This window comes from Pleuronectes platessa, chromosome 2 (genome assembly GCF_947347685.1).
Source record: "Pleuronectes platessa chromosome 2, fPlePla1.1, whole genome shotgun sequence".
In the NCBI taxonomy this organism is placed as follows: Eukaryota; Metazoa; Chordata; class Actinopteri; order Pleuronectiformes; family Pleuronectidae; genus Pleuronectes; species Pleuronectes platessa.
Genome location: NC_070627.1, coordinates 17,008,946 through 17,029,153, shown reverse-complemented (window position 1 = coordinate 17,029,153; position 20,208 = coordinate 17,008,946). Strand labels below are relative to the sequence as shown.

The 20,208-nt window shown below is 39.7% G+C and overlaps 3 protein-coding genes across 6 annotated transcripts; all 3 read left to right on the top strand.

Annotated features, from left to right (window-relative positions):
* Positions 1-954: 954 nt before the first annotated feature.
* Positions 955-9,757, top strand: stx16 (syntaxin 16). 4 transcript variants are annotated; one of them, XM_053440006.1, is made up of 9 exons: positions 955-1,423; positions 4,450-4,461; positions 4,579-4,686; positions 4,972-5,112; positions 5,320-5,482; positions 5,644-5,732; positions 5,965-6,108; positions 7,992-8,072; positions 8,256-9,757. In XM_053440006.1, the coding sequence occupies exons 1-9, from the start codon at positions 1,298-1,300 to the stop codon at positions 8,355-8,357; spliced, it is 966 nt and encodes a 321-aa protein (XP_053295981.1). In that variant the 5' UTR covers positions 955-1,297; the 3' UTR covers positions 8,358-9,757. The 4 variants fall into 4 exon arrangements, with proteins under 4 accessions (XP_053295981.1, XP_053295990.1, XP_053295997.1 ...); XM_053440022.1 differs by having other exon boundaries at positions 956-1,378; XM_053440015.1 differs by lacking the exon at positions 4,450-4,461.
* Positions 9,758-10,562: 805 nt separating this feature from the next.
* LOC128446283 (EEF1A lysine methyltransferase 3-like) lies at positions 10,563-13,976 on the top strand. The gene is given in 6 exon segments (XM_053429295.1): positions 10,563-10,861; positions 10,864-10,904; positions 10,906-10,944; positions 11,025-11,136; positions 12,336-12,475; positions 12,477-13,976. Coding segments are annotated over 6 exon segments (627 nt in total). The 5' UTR covers positions 10,563-10,785; the 3' UTR covers positions 12,696-13,976.
* A 79-nt stretch (positions 13,977-14,055) lies between these two features.
* Positions 14,056-20,019, top strand: si:ch211-159e12.5 (uncharacterized). The gene is made up of 3 exons (XM_053429284.1): positions 14,056-14,443; positions 14,659-14,762; positions 15,171-20,019. Exons 2-3 carry the CDS (start codon positions 14,677-14,679, stop codon positions 19,534-19,536), a joined length of 4,452 nt encoding a protein of 1,483 aa, XP_053285259.1. The 5' UTR covers positions 14,056-14,443; positions 14,659-14,676; the 3' UTR covers positions 19,537-20,019.
* The last annotated feature ends 189 nt before the right edge of the window (positions 20,020-20,208 follow it).

The window sequence follows — 20,208 nt, the reverse complement described above, 5'->3', positions numbered from 1 at the left end:
TTTGGTCCCCATGAGGTCCACTGGGCCTGACAAGGTAACATAAACAAGTACACACACACAGACACACTGACACACGCCCTCATCTATTGTACCCTTCCAACGAGTCAACGCACTTTCTAAATACTGAGGCTTAAAGTCTGAAAATCAGAATGAGGTCTGCAGCTCTCCGGTCTCCAGCTTTAACAGAGAGAATGAGCAGATCTGAATGAATGCAGATGACCATTGAATTGATTCTGCACATCAGCTCAACGGACTGGGCTTAACAATTAAAGATAAACAAAACATATTTTTCAATTTAAATGACTTATGGTCTCTTCACCTAACCACGATATATGACTCACAAAACTAAGATAGGCTAAGCATTGGACATAAAATTAAACTATGGGCTCTTCTTTGGTTTGAAACAGAGGCTGAGGTCAAAGAGCAAGAGTTGAGGAGTGGTTGGCAGGTCCAAAGTTTAAACTGTGTCTGTAGGTACTGGTCTATGATGACATAATTACAGAAGAAGCCAATAGAAGGCAAAGAGTTGATAATAATAATAGTAATCACATTGGTATTATTATTATAAATCTTTAAGAAAAGAGCAGAAGGTTTTTAAATATTCAAGGCAGAGTATTATTAATTGCATATATAAATTGCATTTATCGTGGCATATATGTTAACTCACAGTGTTTACCCCCATTTGCTCCTCCCAAAGTATTCATAACATTATATTTCAAATGTGTACTGTCCAAAAATCAAGTTAGTTATTTAATGGACTCGAATATCATAAATATCATAGGCTAATACAAATAAAACACTTGTAAAAGAAATGAAATGGAATAATATTCAGTTCAAGTACAAGAGTGGACTTGTAAACATCAACTTTACGGATCACTGTGTGACCTCTGACGTTAGGTGGCGGTAATCCGCCTCAGCGACAGAAGACAGCCGCAGCTGAGTAGCAGAAGAAGACGCTGTTGACGCAGGTGTTGATGTCGTCCTTCTTCCGCAGCTTTGAGTAACTTTCACCAATCTGACGCCAAATTCAGACTCTAGGAAGAAACCCGCGGCCACGTTTATTACTTTGAACTAAAGTACCAGTGATGGTTAGCGGATGAATGTGTTTGAGGTCGTTTGGCGTCCGCTGTAGACGCGGTTTTTGCGAGTTTTCTCCATCACCCATCGCAGGCAGAGCTAAGGCTAAAGCTAGCTGTGCGTTAGCAGCGGCTCTCGGCGGCTGTGGACACACATTTAATAAACCATCCCCCGGTCCGCCCTTTGTGCACAGTTTACTTAGATTTCAGGCAAGGCAGTCATGGCCACTCGGCGTCTGACCGATGCCTTCTTGTTAATGCGGAACAATGCAATCCAAAACCGGCAAATATTGGCTGAGCAAGTGAGTACATACGACCCCCGTCTGAGTACACGTAGCAATGCTGCGGTGAGTGGTCTGCATCCTTTTGACATTCTACTGTGTGTGTTTGCATGTAGCCAGTCCCAGGTAGCGGTTAGCTAGGAGCAGCTGTGTGTGCCTGTAGCTGCTAGTTAGTCTCAGACAGGTTCTTGTGCAGCGTCACTTCACCTCAGGACGGATGGAGGAGGAGGGCGTGCAGCCATATTTACATTCAATCAATGTCTCTATCACATGTAAACAAGGGGGGTTCTAGTTCAGTTTTAGTAGGCATCGCTATAATTTATTAGGAAAAAGAAGAGTAATAAGGATAGAGGAAGAAGTTAACATTGTAAATGTAGTTTTGCTAAAGTAAAGCATGTTTTTATATTTATATTATGCTCCTCACTACCACGAATCAAGTGTTTCGTGGTCTAGTCTAGATTAAATTGTGGCTGTACCTGTGTTAGATTGTTCCTCTAGAATAGAAGTGAACAATACAGACAATGTATCATAATGTATGCAATTGCCTTTTGTGATATTGATATATATGTTCATGTAAGGTCCCTGATGCTTATAGATAAGATTTCTCACACAGTTTTTCGCTTCATTGATGCAGCAAACATAAAGTATATAAACCTAGTATTTAAGATCCCTCATTATCTTAGTTGGTAGATAAAGGCCGAGAAACTCATTAGATCAAGGCTTTTAGTTTTTGCTCTTGTTATTGTTTTTGTGATAAAAAATGTTGGCTGAAGCAATCTTTGTTTCCAGTGTGCTGCTACACTTAAACTATGAACTGAACCTATATTTACTCTTATCTTTGCCAAAATGCTGATTTGTTTGTTGCAGTCACCAAAATATCAACACTGACCACAACATCATGACTGATACTTCTCTTAAATTTGTGCCTCCTGACTCTCTCTGATGCTGACACACAGACACACATCACTGGTAGCTACAGGCGACACATTCAGGACGCATTTGAATGCCAGGTGTCGGATTCATCAGCGAAGATGTTATTACCAGGTCTGGACGGGGCCTTTCAAACACGCCTGTTTACCCTGCCCACAGATAATATATAAAGAGAGACACAGCGTTATGAATAGTGTCAAAATCTCTTTTGGTTTAGAGTCACCTGGCATTTTTTATCATCCTGCCCAACCCCTCAGTAGAATGCAGCTAGTTCACTTCCGTAATTCTATATATATTTGACAAACATCCAGGCTAAGAAAATTGAATAAGGCTGAATTAGAAACTGCTTTTAATCCACAAATATCTCTATTCTTCTTCTTAGACTTATCGCTCTAATGGCGCCTTTGTCACCTTACTCATCTGATTCATGTTTATTTCTGTTAGCACCCACCCAGTCTCCCTGTAAAAAGTAAAACTCAATGCTGCTCTATGTAAAACTATCAAACATAAATTAGCCAGTACAGCTCCTGACTGGCTCCCTTTTAGAGCTCTCCACCAAAAGTGTTTGCATTAGAGTTCACCTGCACTGTTCAGCTAGCATGTGTGTGTCTTTGTGAGCATTCACACTCAGCTGTTAACATTTACTCTAAGAGACATGAATAGGGTGGTGTAATCCATCAGCTGAGGATGCAAGACTTACACTTACCAATATATGCTTCTTAATTTCAGCTACTGGGCAGGGCGAATAAGTCTTCTCGTAGAACCTTGATGTTTTTCTCTTATAAGCTTGATTTTCTCTGCTGTTGAGCTTTCAATAAAACAGACATCAGCACAGCCAAACCTACATAGCGGGGACCTTTAAATGGTCTTGGTTCTTTTCAACACACTGTCTGTTAATGCTGTCCATGGCAGAGCTTAATAGAGTGTGCTGGGGTTTACCTCAGGACCATCAACATCAGCCAGTAGTCTCAGAGTAAGAGAAACCAGCAACAATGCTGTGGCCTGGTCGTCCACAGCCTGGAACATTTTGTGATGGTGGTTCAAGCCGGACAGTCTTTTCTTCTATTGAGAGAAAAATAAATGAGGGAGGTTGAGAGAGAGAGTGACTCCATCATTTTGCTCAAGAGTTTATTAAACATCAGTGGCCTCCTAAAAAGTATATTCTTAAAAGTGTGTTAAAGAAAAAGGAAGGATCAAACACCATCCTCTCCTCACTGGACACTTTAAACACTGTTTGTAGCTCAAATGGAAACAAGCTAATGTCTAATTGTTAAAATGGAAAATGATGTGCACAGTATTTATTCAATTTATTTTCCTGTCCTTGTCTTAGGCTTCATCCATTTGTATTGAAGAACACAGCTGTCCACCAATGTCACAGAGCAAAATCATTTATTCAATAATCAGCAAATACTTCTGTTTTTTTAGAGTCAAGGTGTCATAGTTATCAAAGTTAAAATATTTTAAACGTTTTTTTATGTCACTTGCCGTCCATCAGTTTGCCACTTTCTTCTCATTTTACTGTAATGTAGTTAAAGGGGTTAAAAAGGCAACAAATCTACTATAACACTACTACTACCATTACTGATGAAGCTGCTGTTTAATTAGAAGGCAACAGGCTCTTTTCCAGATACACTTAAGGGAAAAATAATTATCATAGCTCTATAAAGTTTTAGTGGCCAGTTTCACAAATAAAAAATGTTCTTTTACATTTCGCTTATAAATATATATTTGGTTTAATATGTCTTTTTGTTACTTAAACTCAACTGTTTCTGCTCTATCTACATTCTGACTGTTTCCTCACATAATTTGTCTAAGGTGGATTATTTTGTTACTAGTTTATAGACAATTTATGTACTATTTATATACTTTGCATACACTCTCAATTTCAATTTTTTTTGTTTTTATTAAAACACTCAAGATAATTTTGTAAATTAAGTGAAAGTGGATGAAAATATATGTAAACAACCAGAATTGATGTATCTCTGCCATAAACAGAAAAAATGATTATTATCGCAAAGTAATGAAATTGTTGGTGGGAGTGAATGCAAACACACTGTATCTGGGATCCCGTCTGATTTCCCAGGGCTCACCTTCTTTTATTTCTCTCTTTTTCCTTTCTCTTTATGGGATGGGACCACTCTGCTCCCTGCCAAATACATTAGGAGCTTGATGAGGTACTGCTGTTTCCCTTCTTGGTCGAATTTAGACTCGTACAATGGTATGCCATCATTATTTTTGGCGAGTTATTATAATTAAACGTTTTAATTTGATTATTTTTGTGTGTTTTTTAGTTGGCTGATGATCGCATGGCCCTGGTGTCAGGAATTAGTCTGGACCCTGAGGCTGCCATTGGAGTAACAAAGAAACTGCCTCCTAAATGGATAGAGGGAATTGATGAGGTAATTATGAAATTGTATATTTATAGATGTACCTTTGAATATTGTGAACTATATAGTATATTGTTTCTCAAAATGTGACTGGTTTGATTGACTTTTACTTGCTACAAGTATTTAAATATACATATTTATATGTATATTTAATATATTTAATATTTAATATACATATTTATATGTATATTTAAATATACAAATATATATTTATATTCAAAGTCAACCAAACCAGTCACATTTTGAGAAGTTTTTGAACACAATGTCATAACTAGTTGTGAACTCATTGCCTTTCAGATTCAATACGAAATCACACGAGTTCGACAGAAGATGAAGGAACTGGCTTTACTTCATGACAAGCATATGAACCGTCCCACACTGGATGACAGTAGTGAAGAAGAGCATGCCATAGAAATCACTACACAGGAGATCACACAGGTACATTATTTTTCACAGTTTAGTTTTTCAGATACTGCACCTTTTTTTAAATGTTTCTCAATTGGAGACACTTTTTAAGCCTATTTTTAATACATTTTTATTGGTATAGAATGATATAGAATTCATAATGTCCTCTCAATTTTTCCATTTGAGTAAAGAATTAGAAATAGTTTATTTCTAATTGCTCGCCATGTTGTTTTCCTGCAGATGTTTCACAGATGCCAGCGAGCTGTGACAGGTTTGCAGACTCGCTGCGGCCACTGCACCGAGCAGGAGGAGAGATTATTGAGAAACGTGGTGTCGTCTCTGGCGCAGAGTCTACAGGAGCTGTCCACCAATTTCAGATACACACAGTCCAGTTACCTAAAACGTAAGAACTCAACTCAAAAAGAATTGAAAGAACATTAAAGGATTTAAAACCAAGACCTGTCTTGGTTTTAAATCGTATGTCTCCACCCACATGTTCACAGGAATGTCAGGCTCATATCTCACATCATTGCTTTTCTCTCTTTATGCTGTTTTGTCTACCAGGTATGAAGAATCGTGAGGAGAGATCAAAGCACTTTTTTGACTCAGGACCCTTAATGGAGGAGGATGAAGATTTAGCGCTGTATGACAAGGTGAGTTGTTTTTGTGGCTGTTCCCTGTGACCAATAAAAGCTGAAATATGTTCTGTTATTGTTAGTATAAACATGATAATCCTACTAAAAGATACAGTGAATGTCTGTGAAATTAAAAAAAATTCTATGTATTTAACATTTTTCCCTGGCAGAAAGGTGGTGTTAAAGTAGGAATGTTCTTTGTATTTCTATGAAATCACCTAATTGTATTCTTTTCTTTCTTCTGTTTCAGGGATTCACAGAAGACCAACTGGTGCTGATGGAGGAGAACACGGTCATGGTTGAAGAACGAGAGAAGGAGATCAGACAAATAGTGCAGTCCATATCTGATCTGAATGAAATTTTCCGGGACTTGGCAGGAATGGTTGTTGAACAGGTATTTGAAGCAACAATGAGATTCTGACCCAGAATAAAATAACCAGTCCATTTATCAAAGCAAAGCTTTTTTTGTCCTCTCAGATGTGTCGTTTTTAGCAAAAGGCTCAAACGACTTCATTTCATATTTAAATTTCAATTCATGTTTACTTTTTTTTTTATTACAAACCGTCATGAGGCAAACTGAGAATCAGAATTAATTACAGTGCCTTGCATAAGTATTCACCCCCCTTGGACTTTTTCCCATTATGTACTGTTACTAACTGGAATTCAAATAGACTTAAATAAACTTTTTCCCGTTTGATCAACAAAACATGCATAGTACTTTGGAGGTGCAAAATACATTTTATTGTGACAAACAATAATGAGAACAAAAAAGTTGACATCTGTTGGGTGCATAAGTATTCACCCCCCTGTGTCAATACTTGGTAGAACCCCCTTTCGCTGCAATTACAGCTGCAAGTCTTTTGGGGTATGTCTCTACCAGCTTTGCACATCTAGAGATGGAAAGGTTTGTCCATTCTTCTTGGCAAAAAAGATGAAGCTCAGTCAGATTGGATGGAGACCGTCTGTGCACCGCAATCTTCAAGTCTTGCCATAGATTCTCTATTGGATTGAGGTCTGGGCTTTGACTGGGTCATTTTAAGACATTAACATTCTTTAATCCAAACCATTCCTTTGTAGCTCTGGCTGTATGTTTAGGGTCATTGTCCTGCTGGAAGATGAACCTCCGCCCCAGTCTCAAGTCTTTTGCAGACTGCATCAGATTTTCTTCAAGGATTTCCCTGTATTTGGCTCCATCCATCTTTCCCTCTATTCTGACCAGTTTCCCTGTACCTGCTGAAGAGAAGCATCCCCACAGCATGATGCTACCACCACCATGTTTCACTGTTGGGATGGTGTGCTCAGGGTGATGGGCAGTGTTGGGTTTTCGCCACACATAGCGTTTTGCATTGAGGCCAAAAAGTTCAATTTTGGTCTCATCTGACCAGAGCACCTTCTTCCACATGTTTGCTGTGTCTCCCACATGGCTTCTGGCAAACTCCAAACGGGATTTTTTATGGATCCCTTTCAACAATGGCTTTCTTCTTGCCACTCTTCCATACAGGCCAGATTTGTGGAGTAGACGACTAATAGTTGTCCTGTGGACAGATTCTCCCACCTCAGCTGTGGATCTCTGCAACTCCTCCAGAGTAACCATGGGCCTCCTGGTTGCTTCTCTAATTAATTTTCTCCTTGTCCGACTCTTCAGTTTGGGTGGACGGCCTCCTCTTGGTAGGTTTGTATCCCTGACCTGTTTGGTGAGCTCCTTGGTCTTCATGATGCTGTTTGTTCAGTAATGATCTCCAACAAACTCTGAGTCCGTCACAGAACAGGTGTATTTATACTGAGATTAAATTGCAGACAGGTGGACCCTATTTACTAATTATGTGACTTGCAAAAGTGACTTGTGAATGCAATTGGTCGCACCAGATCTTTGTTAGGGGTTTCACAGTAAAGGGGGTGAATACATATGCACTCAACACTTTTCAGATTTTTATTTGTAAATAATTGTGAAATCCTTGTAATATTTCCCCCCACTTCCAAATGATGCACTATTTTGTGTTGATCCATTACATAAACTCACGATGAAATAAATTTTAATCTGTGGTTATACCATGACAAAATGTAGAAAAGTCCAAAGGGGGTGAATACTTATGCAAGGCACTGTAAGTACCTGAAGGGATAAACACTTGAAAATTAAACGTCTTTCAAGTCAACCAAAGCTAGAGGTGGTGTTCTTTAGTGTTATTCTACAAAGTTCTTACACTTCAAAGAAAGATAATCTACAACTAAAATGAAAAATTATCCCCAATTAATAAAATTCCTCCATTTCTCTTATAGGGCACCGTGCTTGACAGAATCGACTTCAACGTGGAGCAGGCTTGTGTTAAAACAGATGACGGATTGAAACAGCTACAAAAGGTAAACACAAAATGCTTTTACACACTTTGGGGGTTTTACCTGACATTTTGACTTTTTTGGTTTAAACAGTTCAACCTTTTTATTAAATGGTTGAATACATAAATGTTTTTTTAAAAGTAACCCTTTAATGAAACTTAAAGCCACTGTAATACAGTATCTGACATTTGAACATGTTCTTTGCAGGCGGAGCAGTATCAGAAGAAGAACAGAAAGATGCTGGTCATTTTGATCCTGTTCGTCATAGTCATTGTTCTAATTATTATCCTTTTTGGAACAAAGTTCTAGTCATGCATTCCTCTGGTGTTTGTTTTCTGTGTGGGTGTATGGTGTGCATCTGTTTGGACTTGGACTTGGTCTTTAACGAAGCTGACTGCTTTTCATTCCCACCAGGACACGACAAGAGGAAATCCGTGTCTCCTTGCAGATGCACTTGCTGCAATGTTGAGATATTCTTTGTGGTCCATTTTAAAGAAAGAAACAATCAAAAATCAGTTTGAGCCATTTAATCAAGTGGCTCTCCTCAAATCGTTCCAATGCTCTTTGACCAAGGTTTGTCCAACCCAAACATGTTGAAATATCGGTGGCTTAAGAAAAAACAACAAATTTGTGGTCTATAAAAATGACGACTAATGTTGAGTTGCTAACTCAGTGTTCTCACACTTATTTCTTGTGTGAAGAAGCAAATTATTTGTTCCATGCTATTGCAAACATTTAGTTTCCGTGAGAGAGCAGAAATGTTTGTGGAAGAGAAACATGCAGTAGATATTATTTTATGGCAAATTAATTTTCATCCCAAACTGCCTCAGTAGTTTATGACACCTTTGTGTTAAAAAAGCACCAAATATGATTAGAATAGTCCTTTGTTACCCAAAATATTACTTTGATTTAAAGAACCACCATTTTTTGGGGTTGTAAATCCCTTTAATTATAATTATACTGAGCACTTAGATCCTTGTTACCACGCTGTTGTCTGGAAGAGGGTCCAGTCAGCCAATTCAATCCTAAAATCAAACCTTTTTCAAATCTGCTGTACTTTGCATCAAGTGCTCACTTTAAAACACTTTACTGTTTTGTTTGTTTTGTTTTTCATGGTCCTTGTATTAAGTGCTACCTTTTTAAAACTCTTGCAGTTTGCACATATTGAGGCCTGGGGGGGAGGAGAGGGGGATGTTATGGATGTAATACTACTGGTATATGTATAATGAAAAAAGAAGAATGATTGCATTATTTATTTTTAATAGCTTCAAATAATCCAGAGGTTAATATGTGCTCGGTTCCAGGCAGAATTATTGTATAATGAGTAAAAGTGTGTCTGAAGCCATCTGTTATTGTTCCACCCCACTAAGGAAAATGTGAGGACGTCCAGCACAAGCCGACGTATAGAGACAGCATTACGAGGATGGTTTCGTCTGTTTCTATTCAGACTGGACATGATATATTTTAGTTGGCTGTGTTGGAAACGTCTTGTGTTTTATGAAGACTGATAAGCTGAAACGATGAAGAGCTTTATCTGACATATCTGTACGCTACAGTTTATACACCTGTTCATCCATCTTTGTCATTGATGTGAAGTGTGTGTGTGTGAAAAAATGGTTATGTCCTAGTGGTGCTCCACTCAGGTTTTGTTTCACCAACAAAACTGGCAAAGAGACAGGAACGTTTTTTAAATAAACCTGGAACATGGAGTTTTTGTGTGTGTTTTGAATCGCAGCATTGATGCAGAGAAGCAAATGCCAAACTCCTCACATATGGTTATATATATATATATATATGCTGCCTACCTTCTGTTAAAACATGGAGATAATCGGCTCCAGGTTTCTCTCTAGGCAAAGTGGGCAATATGCAGAGTTCCCCTGCAGCTGAAACAATTCATGGACAAAATATTTACGATAGTGATTTTTAAAGCACAAAAGTTAAACCCAATGGATATTGCTTCTAAGATGTGACCATATGGCTTCTTGCATTTCTCTATCTTTATTTTGAATATCTTGGTTTTTTACCTGGTTTAACAGAGAAATCTGAAAACCATCTTGGCTTCAAGGAAAAGCAACGGGCATGTTTCCTTTATACTGACGTTTTATCATAAACTCAATACATTAGTAAACATGAGGTCACCCACTGTTAACTGAGAGCAGGATCTGATGTACAGCTAAAACTACTGATAGACAACAGTCATCACATTTTTCACTATTTGAACATTTGAGATGTAACTCTTATTCATATTATCACTGATTTCAGGGAAACATGAGCCACCTAGTAATGTATCAGTAAAATACCTTAGATATGAATGTAAACAAGTAAATATATGTATTAATTAGTGATTCTAAATTTCCCCCAAATAACACCTGCACTATATGCATAGAATTTGATGTAATATAATCAGAAAATGATATCACTTTCCTCCTTATCGAAATGATTTTAGACTGTTGAGGGTCTAACAGAGAAACACATTTCATGATGTTTGATAGGCTGCCTGACCCGGAAACGGGTGTGGTTGTGCTACTTTTCAAACTAAAAGCCTTGCATTTTGCAAACACCTAAATGTTTACAAAATGCGACCACACGTTAGTTGTGTAAAAAAGCAGTGAAACTCCTCATTGTATGTGAAGGAGACGGTTGTAAGCGAGCTTGACCCGAAAGAAGACCACCGGTGGACGTAAACACCGCAGATTTTAAGAAAACTAAAGTTAACGGACTTCAGCCACCACCTATCATGACTTGCAGCGGGGAGGAAGACGACCCGTTCCCCGTTGAAGACTGCCTGTTCGCCGACGCATTCAGTCAGGAGACCTCAGCTTGTGGGGTGAGGAGCTGAAGATAAGGCAGGTGTTCGGGGGTCAACCTCGGTGTCGGTGCCCCGGTCTGGAAATCTGTCACCCGCTGTCTAAACTGTGTTGACACCAACCACTGAGTGTCGTTCGATGACCGCGGTGTGTGTTTGTGTTCACACAGGCGTTAAACCTGTGTCGGTACATGTAGGAGCAGAGTGTGGAGCTGCGGGGACAGCGCGTCATCGAGCTAGGCGCAGAGACGGGAGTGGTCGGTATTCTGGCCGCTCGACTCGGTACCTTCATGGTTCAATGTTAAAATAAAAGTCCTGAGTCCTCACCGAAACTGTCTGTATGAGCATTGAGCACACAGTATTGGGTAGTGCACATGGCTTCCGTCCTCTGGGTAGCTCACTACTGCCACCATCAGGCACTCAGACGTCAGTGTTAGTGTGATTTACATCTCCAAAATTAAAGACTATGGTCAACAAGTACTATTTGAGTGGAATGATTATTTTTAAATGATAAGTAGTTTGACAACAAGTATATAAGAAGTTTGACAAAAAATGGTATTTGGGTGGAATAAACCTTCAAACTGATAAGTTGTCTGAACTAGTATTTAGTTTAAATAAACGTTTAAATGTATAACTAATTCAACAGAAAGTAGTATGTATGTAGAATAAACATTTAAATTGATTAATAGTTTGACAAAAAGTAGTATTTAGTTAAAAAAAACTTTTAAAATTGTAATTAGTTTGACAGAAAGTAGTTCTTAGGTGAAATTAAAACTTTCAAATGATAAGTAGTTTTGAAAGAAAGTAGTATTGGGGTGATATAAACCTTTAAAATGATTTTTTGGGGGCTAAAAGCAGTGTTTCGGTGGAATAAACCTTTGTAATTAAGGGTAGTTTGACAGAAAGTAGTATTTGGGGCGAAATGGACCTTTAAACTGATATGTAGGCTGACAGAAAGTTGTATTTGGGCAACATAAACCTTTAAAATTAGTAATAGTTTGACAAAAAATGGTTATTGGATGAAATGAAACTTTAAACTGATTAGTAGTTTGCAAAAATAGTGTGACATGACAGCTCCACAAAAGTGAAGCCAAAGTGTCTGGATCGCCCCTTTGGTGGCTAGCTGCAGTATAGGTCATAAATCCATGTTAGTGAATGGGACATGGGCCAAACAAAAGGACACGTCAAAACCTTTTTCTGAAAGATGGTGTCTGTCATTTTAAGTGGTTGTCATCATACTGATGTTTGTTCAAGTGTTCATTAGTCCTTTTGTTTTATTTAGTTATTTAATGCTATAAAAATGGTTGTCATGATTGACAGCTGAGACTAAATGACTGGTCGAACGTTTTTATCAGTGGGACATAAACAACTGTGGCTCATTCCCTCATTCATTACTGCACTTTAATTATTACTGCATTACTCAATAAACATAGACTGTTTCATGAGCAACACACTGGAATTAGATCTTCATGTCGTTACAGGCGCAGCCATGACACTCACAGACCTTCCTCTGGCTCTCGCACAGCTCCAGGCCAACGTCTCATTGAACATTCCATCCAGTGGTTGGTCTTCTTTCTCTCCCACCGTCCTCCCTCTGTCCTGGGGTGAGGACCACATGAACTTTTCCATCTGACTGGGATCTGGTGTTATGTTCAGATATAACTTACCTCCCAGAGACGTATCCAGTGCTTTTGGAGACGCTAACTTACTTATCGTTTCAGCTTAAGACTCAGGTATCCTACGAGGAGTGTCTGCCGAGCAGATTCAAGGTGGAGCTTGAATAACGTGACGACAAACGAAACATTCATATCTACAGGGTATCTCTAAGGACAGATCAGTGAAAGCAGTGACAGTCGTCTACTGGCCTGGGACCAGTAGACGACTGTACTGAAACGTTATGTCTCTGGTTCCTTGGATATTGGTTTTTAAGGAGCAGTAAAGACATTTTGCGACATGAAGCTGCCAGAGAGAGCAAGTCAACTGTAACTCGATAATTAAAGTACAGATTTTCAGGTTATACGCACCCTTATACGTCCTTTGTACTTTTGAAGTATCTCTGCCAAGAGGCTATGTTTTTGCCGCTGTCTGTTTGTTTGTCAGTAGGACTCCGTAAGAACTACAAAGCAGATTTCCATTAAACTTGCTGGAAGGTGCGAACAAAGGGGTGGATCCAGAATCTTCATTTTCATTTTCTTTTACATTATGAAATGGTTTTTTTTTTTATTGATTTCCTTCGGAAGAATTCATGGATCTTAGTAAAAAAATCGTCTATATTTAGGTGACTGGTTTCAATGAGTGTGTGCAATTTGGTGCAGCTTGATTGTATTTTCTTGGTGGAGATTTGCACTCTACTGATTGATGTTCTTAAGTATTGTGATGAGTTTGTCTTCAAAATGTATATGAAGTAAAATGTTTTTTAGATGTTGGCTGAGCAAAGCCAAAATAACAAAACATTCAACAACACTCGTTCTCTAGAGAATGACTGAGAATGAAAGTTCAGTGCTGGTTATGACTGATTTCAAAAGTGAAAGTTAATTTATTCCATCCTAATCATAAAAACAAGATTATACTTGATATATGATTGAAAAAAACTGGTACATGAGTCATTAATATTCAACACATTCATTCAGCATTTTGTATTAAGATATATAAAACCAAAAACACGGTTCATCCCATGCCCTCTAGCTATTCTGGCAACATCAACATATTGTCATCCCTGCTGTCTGTACGTACTTCATCCCCTCTCTCCTGCTCTCTGCTGATGTACAGACTTTCTGTTCAGAAAAGGAAAGCCTGTTTGTTACGCTGGAGAGTTTCAAAGAAAGGGAGACAACCCGTCCGCTGCCTGTCTCTCCCTGTGCTACAATTCAGCCGACAAAACAACAGATCCCTATCTGCATGGAGCGTCTGCTCGCCATCACGCCCTGCACCGCCCACGCGAGTGCCACGCACAATGTAGATCAATGGTATTGTTCATGTTCACTGTCACTTTGGTGAAGTTATGGAAAACTGTGTTGCTGGAAAGTGGTTGTGATGTTGACCTGCTGGTTTAGAAGAACACATCCAAACAATGATGATTTACAATTTAAATATTATTTATAAGGTTATAATGAGTTTTTTTATTTTAAAATACTCGACAAAGAGTTTGTGTTTGTATTGCTATGTGAGCAGTAACTTAATGACTTATTCAAGTGTGTAATATCCTATTATAAAAATTAAATTGGTCAAAAAAAGTTTTTCCATCTAAACCAGTTTACTGTCAAAAAACATGAGTTTAACTGCTTCTTAGATTTGACAGTCTATTTTATACCTAAATACATTAGTTTATTAGTTTGATACATTTTGCCTTTACTTTAAATGGGAAGGATGGAGTTTAAGATAGTATCTCTAAAAACATGATTAAAAATTCCTCTGTGCTATTTAAACTTGGCATGTTGGCTAAAAGAATGGAGGATGGGCTTAGTGGTAGGGTGTGTATAAAGTGGGTGGGGGATAAAAACCATCATCCTTTTAAACCTTTGTCCTGTTTGACTTCATTAGACCTCATGAGCACGGAGGACGACAATAATCTGAAAACAGCAGCTAAAAGGTACGTGCTGCGTGTGTGCATCTATCCCTTTATTTATGTATTTACTTCTTTTAAATGTCAAATTTGTTTAATTAGTGTAACATTTTAATTAAACCTTTGATGTGCTCATGTTTAAATATAACACATTCTTTACATCTGTTGCTAGATTTAGTTTCATATGCATTTATAATTAATATACAATAAAATGTAATGCAAGTTTCTTTTCACTACTTTAGATCTCTGTATCAGACCAAATGATGGAGTTCTGGCCTGAGCATCAGGGACAATCAACTCTGTATGCTAAATTTGGGACTGTTCCTGGTAGAAATTGTACACATAAGTAAGTTTTGTGCTATGAAAAAACTGCTTCCCTTTTAGATATTTGTTAGATAATAAAAGTTGTAAATTTTTCCATTGCTTCTATAAATATAAATACAAACTTTATACTGGATTATAACCTCCACTATTGATACTTAACTTGCTATGGAAGTATTTTCAATACAATGTCAAGGTGTCTTACTTGCCAACATTTGGAATATCTGCACCTACAGCTCCATGTTGCTGTTATTATCGTCTGTTCTGTATAACACGTTATTTTCACTTGTTAAATATCAGATGGAGTAAAGTGATACCAGAGTAAACTAATTCTTTTACACAAAGATTTCTTCAGTATTTTATGAACAGAGCTAACATGTCACTTGATAATTTTTAATAAATGCATTTATGTTTTCAACCATTTTATTCACAGCTATCATGACAGACATCAGGCAACCCATACTCCATTTTACTATGGAGCGCAGCAGGATCAAGGCAGGGAGTCCGGTTACTGGACTGTCCCAGGATCAAGAACAGGAGGGGGTCTACAGGACTACACCAACTGGACGGACCCAGAGCTATCTGCCCCAACTTCTTCCCACTTCCCTTTTATTCTGGATCGTCATGCCCGGCAGCACCAGGGTCCGGGAGAGTATCACCAACATGAAGCCAGAAGCAGAGAGTGGACAGCAGCTCAACGAGCGGCGAGGGAATACGAGGGGGGGTTTCTGAGGGAGGGATGGCAGAGGAGATGGGAGCCCTCTAATCCTGTTCGCTACAACAGGGAAGTGTCCACTAAGAGGAGCGACAGCAGCTACCGTGAGCTAGAGGCCTGGGCAGCTCGGTACAGCCATTCACTCCCGAGGAGGAGACACAGAGAGGCAGAATTGAGGGGCACTTCTCATGTCCTGTTGGAGAGCAGCAGGGCTCCAGAGAGGAGGAGTGGGACAGATCCTCAGGTGGCAGTGCTGCAACAAGTCAGACAATCTGCCGGCATCAGGGAATCCGGAGCGTGGGACAGAGGAGGCCGACAGCAAACTCCGACCTATTATCCACCACAAGCTCCTGCCCCTGACACAAGCCTGGACAGTAAAGAGAAGGCAGCCTACCATAGAAGGATGTTTAGCCAACCTCCTGGATATATTGCTCCTCCTCCCTATAACAGCCCTCATAAAAGTTCACCTGTTATCCACCATTGTGACACCGGCTATGGGCAGGAAGGGAAGCAACAACACTACTGGTCACAGCCCACTCTCAGACAGCAGGATGCATGTGTAGATGTGCAGGATAAGAGGAGGGTAGGGAAAGAGGACTTTAAAAAAACAGATGTGAATGAAATCTGTGCAGAGCTGGAAGGACTTGGGCACAGAGGACCAGGACCAGATGCTGTCCAGAGTACACACATGCAACGTGAGTGTATGCCATCTCTGCAGCAGCCACAATTGATACAAGCCGTTCAGGACACAAAGACAAATGAGCAAACATCCTCAAAGGTCATTGAAGGAAGAAAGTTCAGATTAAATAAAAAGAATGGCGGGTTGACCATATTCTGCCTTGTTTCCAGAATTGCTAGTGCCACAGAAACCCCATCTCTGCCACTTTGCACTTCCCAAGCAAACATTCAAAGCACAGGATTTGGAGAAGGTTTGAACGATCCAAGGGACAATGGAGATTTTTATCAAACACAAAAGCTTGCAGATGAAGTAGACTTCAGAGTTCCAACACTCACAGAGCAGTCAAATACTTCTGATGGGAGAAATGTCCAAGCAAAACATAAGACTACATCTACCTGCATTGAAAGTGAGATGTTTAGCGACAATCTATCAAAGAAAATAGAGACAAGAGAAAATAATAATAATTTTAACGATGCAAATTCCATATTTGGGAGACAGGTCACTCAGCCAGTGCACCCTGTGTCCGTTAAATATCCTCTGTGGAGGGAGCCAAGTTTCACAAGCAGGGTTGAAACCGAAAATTCTTCGTCAGTTTTAAAGGCAAACAGTGAGGAAGTAGAATCAGATGATTCATACAACCTAGGAGAGTGTGCTCCAGTTCATCCAATCAATGCCAAAGTAAGAAGACTAGACATCCAGGAGGACACCCAGTCTGAGGACAGTAAGGGTCTACTTGTGATCGACACATCTTGCGTCGTTGTCAAAATGGAGCTGATTCCATCACCGAAGAAAGATCATGTTCACTATTTAGGCTCCACAAGACACGCTGAAGACAGCCCACTCGATGGTCAGCCGAGCACCTCCACTGAGTCAAATGCTCAGCTGAATCAGGATGTGCTTCCAAACCCCTTGCAGATAAATGACAGGGCTGAGATTGAACTAGAGTCAGATTCTGAGGAGAAAAAGGAACCTGATGGAGGAGGTGACACCTCTGTGTCTTCATCTTCCATTTCTGGAAGGGAAACCTTGCAGGGGCGTGCTGAAAGGATCCTAGGTATCCCTCTACATGACTGCATTACTGAGGAACAACAAGATGCTACATCTCTCCTTGACTCGTGTGTTGAGAAGTGTGATGAGGAGGTTGAACCTTCTCCAGCAACAAATGACATTCATGGTGCAACTGAACAACTCCTACAGGACACAAAAGATGAGGAACGGTCCCAGGATAACCTAGAAATGGATCATATGGAGGATACTCTTCATTTGAAAGGGAGTGATGAAGAGGAGGATCAGGTGCAAAATGAAGATGGGAAGCACTTTGCAGGACTTCAAGAGAAGGTGTCTGATATGTCTGAGGAGAGGGACACTGAGTCCCAACTTGAAATTGTCATCAAAAAGTCACAGGAAGCTGAAATGGCTGAGGACAGTCTGTTTGAACAAACTCATGAAGACGGTACCACTGAGCAGAGTCAGGCAGAAAATCCACCGGTTAAAAATGACCCGTCACAATATCTCTCTCAGTGTTTCAGTCCATGCCTAGATCTTCCTAACTCTTGTTTGCTTTCACACCCAAACCTAACTTCTCTCTCATATATCTCACATTTATCCACAGAAGAAGGTCTCAATCCTCAGTTGGCTGGATTCGATACCTCTGAAAACCTTGTTCCTCATCCCGAAACCTCATCCGTTTCTGATGGACCATTACAGCCATCTCCTCTGCCCCCTGCATCTACCAAATCTTCTCCAAGCCCCACTCCCCGTAAATGTCATTCCCCAATTCCTGCTCCTCCTGATGAGGATCAGGATGAGGAGCGTGACACATCACAGAAAGTAAACGATGAGATAAGTGACCCTGAAGAACTTAGGGACCAGCAACGACTTGAATGTGAGCAACCACAGAATGCTCCTTGTGTAGAAGAGAGCAACAGCGCTGATGAGCAACAAGCAAAAGAAGCCAATAGGGAAAATACAGACACTTTGGAACAGGGTCTTGAAATATCCAGACAAAATGCTACAGAGGTCAACATTTTGCAGCAAGAATCTCTACGTGTAGAAGCAGAAGAATGTGTTTGTATTACAGAAAGTCATGTGACTGAAGAGCAACCACAAGAAAAAGCCAGTGAGGATCCAGCAGACATTTTGGAAATGACAATAACGCAAGAAAACATGACAGCCAGTCAAAGTCAAGTGGAAGTTGAAATTTTGTTTCAACAATTCGATAGTGTTGGTCAAGAGGACGCTTCCAATGGAACAGAGAGTTATTCGACTGCAGAGCAACCACTAAAAGATAAAGGTGAAGATACAGATCTCTCAGTACAGATATCGGAAATACTCCAAGACAATATGACTGAGGGTGAAGCTCAAGTAGAAGAGAAAATTGTGCAGCATCAATGTACGAACGTTTCTTGTGTGATGAGTCCTATGACAGAAGAGACATTACAGATAGATGTGGATGAGGAACCATCAATATCCAAAGAAAATGCTACAGATGATCAGACTCAAGCAGAAATTGAAATGTTGCAGGATGTTGAGCTGAGAACTGAACCTTCAGACTGCAAGGGGTCTCAGTCACCTCTGGATGTGCTCTCACCCTCAGAGCTTCCCCCTGCAACACATGCATCACACCAGTCAAACACAGAACCCGAGCCTCCTCTGGAAGGGGAATCAGCTCTAAATCCCGTTACTGCTGATATTGGCATCCCTGTAACTGTTTCACCTCCTCTTCAGTTGGACTCGTGTGAGGAATCCCCTCAGCTTCCATCTTCCTCTGTCGATGAATCGTCCCGGAATCAGGCTTCCCTCACTTTTACCCCCCCTCAAGATGGAGGTGAAGATGTTTCCTTTGACCAACCCAACAAAGCGCTCCAATATCCCAAGTCCCTGAGGGATGCGGTAAATCGCATTCGGAAACATACGGCCCCAGACTCTGAGAATGAAGAGGAGGAAGTGAGCGAGCATTGGGATCCAGAGAGCACAGGGGGAGATTTATGTTGCCTAGATATGGTGTTTGACATGAACTCTGGGATGATCGTCTTTGATAATGTTTCAACAGGAAGTTTTGAGGATATAGAGCAGGACCCATGTCATGAAGAGTCAAGCATGCGCGCTGAAGAAGACACACTTTCCTGCAGCAGCAACAGCTCTGGAGATACGATTATTGTAGCAGAAGAGGATGAAATTGAGGAAATGCCACCTGATGCCGTGACAGAAAGCAAGACAGAGAGTGACAAAGAGTTTCCCATGGCTGAAGGAGAGCGATGCTGCTCTAGTGAAGTAAAAGATGAGACTGCAGATGATGACGAGGGAGAGGAAGAGCCCATCAAGGGAGACAAAACAGAATTGTGTCTGAGTGGGGAACGCACTGCTGAGGTGGAGAATATAACAGTTAAAGCCAGAAAAAAGTAGACGCCCCCCCCCCGTCAGCGCTCACACAGGCCGACACTGTACAGATGTAGTGTAGCAAAGTGAGCTAGTGACACAAGCCAAGAAAAAATTTAAGTTGCTCGGTGTGTTTAAAAAGACTGTTAAAAAAAAATTAATAAAAATAGCCAAATAAAAGGCATTTATCTACTTTTTTAATGAAAAGTATTTTTTCAATGTAATGTCATGTTTTTTATATATATTTGCTGATCTATGATGCATTCAACATGATAGAAATGTAGGGATTTGACAGAGGAGAAATATTCACAACCAACTCTATAAAATTTGTCCTGAATGCCAAGTTGTTTTGTTTAAAAAATCTAAGTAAGTGGTTATGTGCCATTGCTAATGTTATGTAAATGCAGTCATGAGAATATGAAAATGAGAATATGAAAATACTGAAATATTTGCGTGTGGTGACAAATCTGGCAAAAACAACCATTGTTATATATTTAAAGTAAATAAAAATGTGTGCATCAACGAAATGCTGTGAAGTTTTTGTGTCCTAAAATTATGTCAAATAATAGTTATCATCTTAGGTCATTTTAGTTTAATAGAAAAGATGGAAATACTTTGAAATCTGTGAATAATACGTAGAAACACATTCATGATATCAAAACTGGGTCTCGATATTTCACAGCCAAACGTGTAGTTCAC